Here is a 7,900-nt window from a genome sequence, read left to right on the forward strand (position 1 = left end):
TAGAAAATAATACAAGCCTTATCCTATTACCTGAGCTTTTCTAGGCTAAATGGGAATCAAAGATACAAGTTGTAGTTGCTTGAGGACTCTTTGGTTACGTTCACCCTGCAAGTTTTAGCACTCAGTTCTGATTTATTGCACTGATCTGATTTTTTTGTTTGTTTGGCTGTTCACATTATTTTTATATATTAGATTCAGGTGTGATTCAAATTCAGGTGTGACCCACATGATAAACGTAGATGTAGAGTAACATAAAAGTCATATGAATTATGATATGAAGGTTCACACTGAGGTCACATTGGAAAGAAATCAGACAGTATCTGATTTGGACTCAAAACAGAAATGAAATGATCAGATTTAATGAGATTTGTCATGAAACAAACAGATCTGAGACACATACGAACAAAACAAAATCAGATTTGGGCCACTTGTGCCTGCAGTGTAAACGCAGCCTTTGTTCTGATCTCTTGTCATCTCTGCATCTTTCTACCAACAACCTTCAAAGAGTTTGTTTCTTTTGTTCTGCAAGTCTGTCCACAGCCACAGCTGAAATTGATGATGTGTCTAAGCATACGATCATCTCCTTTAAGACCAGGATTGGTAGTTTAGGAGATTGATGTGATTGAACTCTTGTCAGTCTGATGTTGTGTTCCTATTAAAAAAACATTATAGTGCGTCATGTTGTGAGGTGAGCCGTGTCTGATGAGATTTGTACTGTATCTCAGTCTGCTGAAGTCGGTTCAGAGTGTTCCCCTTTAGAAGTCAAAACAGCATATGATTTGATTTCATGCTCTTTTATCCTTTAACTAGCCTGATAACAGGGGATGGAAAAAAAAAAGCAATGATGTGTGTGTGCGGGTGTGTGTATAACAACTCTCCATCATCCCCTAGCAGAGCATCCATTAGCCTTGGACCCCCTCCCCGGTTGCCCAGTGATAAAGTAAACAAAGTGTGTTTGGCCAATCCGGCACGCAAATATTTGTTCTGGAAGCTGCCTCATCCGCCGGGTGACACACACGTCTGTAGCCGCGTGCTGAGGTATATATACAGTGACAATCCTGACGGTCCAGTATTACATATGCACACACACATACAGAAAAGTGGCTCCATCAATGACCCAGGCCAGACCTTTCCTGGGACTTCAACACAGATTTACCTGAACCTGGCAGCTTTTTAGCACTTCACTTGGTAATAAAACTTTCACCTTTTCAACCAATTTCGAATTTTTCATCCTGTCAACAACCTGCTTTTCCTAATCCACTCTTACTTTGTGTCACTGTCTCTCCAGCGTTAATGAGCCAACATGGCAGCAGGGATCATCAGAAACTTCCTCGTCCAGGCCCCGACTCCGGCCTACTTCCCCCTCATTTTCCAGCACTCTCCCTGCAAGGAAGACGAAGAGGAGATGCTGGAGGAAAAACCAGAGGTGAGGGAAGATGAAGAGGAAAGAGAAGTAGAGGAGGAGGAGGAGGATGACGATGAAGAATCTGAAGCTCAGGAGGAAGAGGAGGAATGTTTAGAGGAGGTTTTCTTAAACCCCTCCCACTACGCTTTGGATGTGACCAAGCAGCTGCTGAGGTTTGCAGATGTCATCAGCCGTGACGTCCAGCGGTATTTTGGTCGCTGCTCTGGTGATCAAGAAGCTTGTGACATCTACAGCGACTCGGTCTCTGTGACAACTAGCGGGCGACTGCGTTACTATGACGACCTGCTAAAACTCGCAAGAGCAGGAAGCCCAGAGGAGCAAGAAAACAGCTTTGTGACTTGTGCTGATGATCAAGGAGTCAGGGTTGCTAAGGGCAACATCGGTTTGGGGCCCCTGGCTGAACTGTTTGACCACAAGGGCCAGAGTCAGGGCCGCAGCCGGCCGATGATCAAGCGGCATCTCCCGCTCAGTTTCTGGACTGAGCCGATCCCCTGCTGCTCTCTGGTCAGTTTCATTAACACACCTGACGTCACACACACAAACAGTGACACACCTTCACAGGGCGGCACACACACGGACGCTAACGCACACATGCACTACAACCCACTCCCACATCACAACACACACACCCTTGACAGCACTCAGCCCGACTTCAGTGACTTGCTGGCAAACTGGGATCCAAACCCGGAGCTCACACACACACTGACAGAGAACACACACATGCAGCATTAAACACAACAGCCTGACTGACGGCTGAAAAAATACTTTATTCATGTTTGTTTCAATTTTGATAGGTGCTTTAAAGTTTAATAAAAAGAAAAATGACACACAGCCTATCATTATATGATGTTTGTTTTAAAGGGTCAGTTCTCTGTCTTACTTCTCATGGTACCTAGTCATGCAAACAGCAGCGTTTTTGTATGTCCTGGTTTTGATATATTTGCCTTAGACTGGGATTTAGCTTGTGGTGCTCATAGAATCAAAATTTAATTAACTTGAAAACAAAACAGTCAGGTGCTGGTAGGTTGCAGGACCATGTAGTAAAACATCCAAATTAACCAGCGCACACTGGAATGACTTCACTGTGGTTTATTTGAGAGCAAACAACGCGTTTCGCCTGCAGCTTCCTCAGGTTGGCTCAGCAAATACATTTAATTAATATATTAGCAACTTGCCTTTCCAGAGGCAGTTTCCCAGTTACTCTAAATGATCCTCAGAGCTCACAGTGAACTTTTTCACTACTGTTAAGTGTTATTTTAGTTAAGGTTTTTTTATATATATATAAAAGTGAACTTATCATTGCAATAAGAATATTTCAGCCTGTTCTTTCTAGTTTTCAAGTTTATAGCAATCCTCAAAACCCCTGTAGTTGCCGGTGGTAACAAGAAATGTAGTTTAATGCTACAGAATTCTGGAGGCAGTAAAAACAAACTATTGTTGTTTTACTAAAGAAGTCAGGAAATGATTGGCCTTTTCCATCATTCTATCATCCTTGTTTTGTAGACACATTTTTGATTAAGGACAGCAGTCAGTGACAAACAAGCCACAGCAGTAGGAAATGTTGGGTTTGCATTAACTTATTAATACAGTACTACATTTTTTCTGGGAATGTCACAACATTAAATAAATATATATATATATATATATATATATAAAAGATTAAAATCTTCGATATTATTACTTTTACTCAGCGTAACATCCCCTAAAAATGTTGTTTTCGCTGACCTCTGTGGTTGCTGTGGTTAAACTTCTCACCTTACTGCAGTGACCGGTGTACTCCAGGACACCATGATGTCACTGTTGGGTGGGGTTACAGGTACAACAAAGAACATGTCTTACTGCACCCATCAGTGAAGCTGGGTGTCTTTTCAAGTGTGTCTTATGTTCTAGGTTACATTTTGCTTGATTATATTGAAGCAATGTTCCTCATTCATGTTTCATTACTATTTCTAAACAAATGTTAGATAAGTTGATTTGTTTTTGTTTTTGTTTTTGTTCCTGAGGAATGAATGACACACAGAAATGCAACGCATTTTTTCACATTCTTTAGGAAGATCTAGAGGCAGAAAGTGAATATAATATGCATAAATATGTTTTCATTACAAATAGCACACTGTTATTTTATAACTTGAAAATAAGAAGCGTTGTGTTTTTGTGACTTTAGAATGATCCTTTTATATCTACAGACGTTGGCTTCTATGGAACTGCTATGTTTCTACAGTAGCCCAGAACGGACAAACTAAACACTGGCTCTAGATTGCCGGGCGTTTGCATTTATCGCATGTTTCACAGTTACTGTAGTTTCTCCTTTGTGCTTGGAAGGGAGGGACTACTCTGCTAGATGCCACTAAATCCTTACACACGGGACCTTTGAAAAGGCTCAGATACTAAAAGGAACTTGTGGTGGCCAAGAATTGACTTTCAATCTCAACTTCTAAGTCAACATGGAAAAGAAGTCCTTAAAATACTTTAAATTATTATTTGTTTTAATAATGAGGAAGATCATGTGATGCAAATGAAAGCAGCTACTAACTGAACCTGTGTGATGAGATTATTCACTTTTAACTCTTTTGTTTTGGGTAGTTGAGGCAGACATCAGTACAAACGATCAGCATGACCAGACGCCACTAATATTGGTTATTGACCCTTTAAAGTCGATTAAAATATATAACCGTCCCTGCACCAACATGTACCATGCACTGATGTGTGGATAAGATGTTTAAAGGAGAAAGAAGGGAGAGTGTTTGCTGTAGTTTAAGTAAACAGTAATAACAAGATAAAAAAAAGAAGAGTGAGGAAGAGAGAGAGAGCTAGAAATCCACATAATTACTGTGCTATCAGTGTTTTTAGGTAAATGAGGGTCTGATAAGAGAGTGGGGGGAGGTGAAAATGAAAGCACCAGCTACCATCTGGTAGGTGACGGAGTCTGGAAGCTAAAGACAATGACGACAATAATAATAATATAAAGAAATAACAAAAAGATGAATAAGGGAAGTAAGAAAGATAAAGAGGAGAATCCGTGATGAGGTCTTAACAGTGCTGTTTTTTCCCAATTCTGAATCTACAGGGCAGCATTTGATTGGTTTAGACTGGAAAGAGTCCTCCGCAGGCACACCGTCTGATTGGATGAGCGGGAAGGCCAGTTAAATTTCGACACACACTCTCCATCTTGCACACATAAAAGGTAAAAACTTTCAGTGACGCATGTATTGTGGGTGCCCATACCTGAGCAGAGGTACCAGAGCAGCTCAGACACAAAACGCCAACATGAGGACACGCACGCTTTTGTCCATAACTCTGCTGGGCCTGCTGCTGTGGGCCTCCTGCATCCAGGCCAATGACACAGACGCCGACACTGACAAACAGGAAGAAACACAAGAAGAGACATCAGCAGAAGAGACTCCAGGAGACACAGAAGAGGAGGAGGAAACCAAAGAGGCACCAAAGAAAGAGAAAACAACAGAGATAGAGGAGGAGCAAGATGTGATGGTTCTCCACATCAACAACTTTGCCAGAGCTCTCAGCGAGAATCAGTATTTACTGGTTGAATTCTGTAAGTAGACATAAATTAAATCTGATGTAGAAACAGGGACGTGATCACTGCTAATGATGAATTAACACTTTGTGCCTGAGAGGTGACTCAAAACTCTTACTGATAACTATTAGACAATAGACAATATATATGAAGTTTGTGTTGCCCTTTAGTGCAAATAACATCAGTGACAACATATGTTGGGCTGAAATGGATTGTGATTGACCAGTTTGTGTTATAAGGTGACACAGACGTGTACTTTCCTAAATAAGACCATGGTGTATTACCGAAACTTCAGGAATAACTCACTAAGTAAAAGTAAAATTGCTTTCCTCCACTGCTGTCCGTTGAAGCCCTCATGAGCACGGAGACGTTATCTTACAAACTTGCATACACGTGGCCTCTCCTTGTCCAGATGTTCTCTTGGTTCAACTCTCCCACAGATGAGCTCAGCACTGCGAGTGGAGAGGTCACAACAAGGAAACGAGCAAAGGGGATAAAAGCTGGGCCCAACTGCCACTGCTGCTATCAGCGGCTTATTTCCATGTGTATCTCTGCATGTGCTGCTGATAGGAGCAACCCAAAGAACTGGACAGAACAGAGGCCTGTGGAGGAGAGCATGTCTGCTGCTTTGGTTGATTTCCAGTGTTTCTAAAAAAGAGATTAACTATCTATGCGTGTGTTTGTGTGTAGATGCTCCCTGGTGTGGCCACTGCAAGCAGCTGGAGCCAGTGTATGCAGAGGCTGCAGGGAAACTGAAGACGGAGGAACCACTGATGCGGTTGGCCAAAGTGGATGCCATAGACGACAGGGAGCTGGCTGACGAGTTTGACATCGGAAGCTTTCCCACTCTGAAGCTGTTCATCGCTGGAGACCGCAAGCAGCCCGTCGACTTCACTGGTAAACACATGGGACCCCTACAAGAAGTTACCAAAGCTTTATGGAGGGTCACAAGGCCTTCTTGATTTTAACACATGCTAGGAAACTTTAATAATATATACACAGTAGGCCTATATCTGTGAAAAAAGTTAAGTCAGTTGTTAATAGAATAATGGCCAAGCGTCAGGGACAAGAAATCACTGAATCTGTTAGAAAAAGAAGCTTATTAAGTATTTATGATTGTTAAACAAGTTTTTAAAATACATAATGCAGAGAGAATTGTATAAAAAGTTCCCTGAAAAGGAAATAACCTGCTCAGAATTGATTTAAATCACTCTTCTTGCAGTTACTGTTCACTATTTTGGTTCATTGTACAGTTTTTAATATAATATCAGTTATCCATAAAATATGTCTCTTAATTGAGGGTCGTCAGTTTACTAAATGATAGAAAAGGGTCCCTTATGGAAAATGTTCGACTGTGCAAATCAACTGTATTTTATTTTATCATTTATTTTAACATATGGTTAAAGAAATAGTTCAACTTTTTGGGAAACCCGCTTATTTATTCACTTCTTGTGGATTAGATGAGATGATTAATACCACTATCAGACATGAGAGTGGTATCAATCCTCTATATATAATATATATATAATAATACCTGTAAGTGATTAAGAGAAGTCAAATTCCTCTTGCTAGTAAAATGAAGCGTTGGAAGGTATGTTTTTAAACACTGAAGAGATGCACTTGATTTCCAGTCTTTATGCTATAATAAGCTAACTGGCTGTTGGCATGTAGCTTCATATTTAGCATTTAAACTTTAAAGTGGTATAACTCTGGGCAATACATAAGAGTATTTCCTAAAACGGAAAACTATTATTTTAGTTAGTATAATGTTGCGCTGGTAGTTTTTTAGCTATGTTTGCTAGCAGTTTCTCTCTGGTTCCAGATTTATATCAAATTTCTCATCTAAATCTAAGAAAGAAAAATAATTCGCTTATTTCACAAATTGTCGTAGGAAAAAGTAGGAAAATGTAGTGCTGGTAGTTTTTGAACTTTGTAGAGAGCTAGGCTACATGTTTCCAATCTTAACTTAACTAAACTAAGCTCACCATCTCCTAGCTCTATGTACCCTACATGTTCACAGTTTGATGTGTTAAATGCTCCTTCACTCACACACCTCTGAGTCAAGTCTGAATCAACATATGTGTGCATGTTTTTATTACTTTTGTTTGTATTATTTTACATCTTGTTGTGTTAAAGCACCTGAAATGACTCTGACATGGCTTTACGTCACACATGTTTGTATGTTTTCCAGGTAAGAGGTCAGTGGAGGGAATAATCCAGTGGATGAAGCGTCGTGCAGGCCCTGGTGCTCCAGTGCTCGACTCTGCAGACTCTGCAGCTCAGTTCATTGATTCCCATAAGATCGCTGTTGTCGGATTCTTTGATGTACGTTTACCTACTTTATCTCTCCTTACTAATAAATAATAAAATCACACATTTATATTCATATTTATATGTTGATTCATACCCATATTAGAGTCTGGAAGGTGAGTCGGCCAAGGTGTTCAAGGAGGTTGCTTTGGATGTGGTGGACACAGAGTTTGCTGTGTCAGCAAGTCCTGAGGTTTTCCAGAAGTATGAAGTAAAAGCCAACTCAGTGGTGCTCTTCAAAAAGGTACGGACATGTTATAATACCAACTGAGAGTTTTATAGAGAGGAACTAACAAGAGCAAAGAAGCTGTAATGATGTTAGCTTTACTGCCATCTAGTGTCTAAAGATAATGTATACAGTGTGTTCCTTTGTCATGTCCTCATAATGATAGAAAGGTGAGTTTATTTAGCTGATTCTGACTTCTATAAACAGATTATCTTACTTTATTATTGATAAACATGTACGGTTATTATTTCAATTAATTGATTAATAGTTTATTCAATAAAATATCAAAAATAGGAAGAAAGCTTATCATAATTGCCAAGACCATAATATAATTAAGTTATATTAAACAACCACAAAGAGACAAAAACTGACTACAAAGAGAGACAAAAACAGTTGTGTCTGT

At 40.0% G+C, this 7,900-nt stretch overlaps 2 protein-coding genes across 2 annotated transcripts in view; both read left to right on the forward strand.

Moving 5' to 3' along the window:
- Positions 1 to 1,303: 1,303 nt before the first annotated feature.
- Positions 1,304 to 3,650, forward strand: LOC118326928 (protein PERCC1). Its single transcript, XM_035660094.1, has 2 exons — positions 1,304 to 1,930; positions 3,591 to 3,650. The coding sequence occupies exons 1-2, from the start codon at positions 1,304 to 1,306 to the stop codon at positions 3,648 to 3,650; spliced, it is 687 nt and encodes a 228-aa protein (XP_035515987.1).
- Positions 3,651 to 4,651: 1,001 nt separating this feature from the next.
- The window catches only part of pdia2 (protein disulfide isomerase family A, member 2), a 7,051-nt gene continuing 3,802 nt past the window's right edge, over positions 4,652 to 7,900 (forward strand). The window contains exons 1-4 of the mRNA XM_035660560.1: positions 4,652 to 4,979; positions 5,652 to 5,858; positions 7,153 to 7,286; positions 7,378 to 7,515. Of these exons, the coding sequence (XP_035516453.1) occupies positions 4,694 to 4,979; positions 5,652 to 5,858; positions 7,153 to 7,286; positions 7,378 to 7,515 (765 nt within the window). The 5' untranslated portion in view covers positions 4,652 to 4,693. The remainder of the gene's footprint in view (positions 4,980 to 5,651; positions 5,859 to 7,152; positions 7,287 to 7,377; positions 7,516 to 7,900) is intronic.

Source organism: Morone saxatilis, unplaced genomic scaffold, assembly GCF_004916995.1.
Source record: "Morone saxatilis isolate NCDOM2014 unplaced genomic scaffold, NCSU_SB_2.0 Contig17, whole genome shotgun sequence".
Lineage (NCBI taxonomy): Eukaryota > Metazoa > Chordata > Actinopteri > Moronidae > Morone > Morone saxatilis.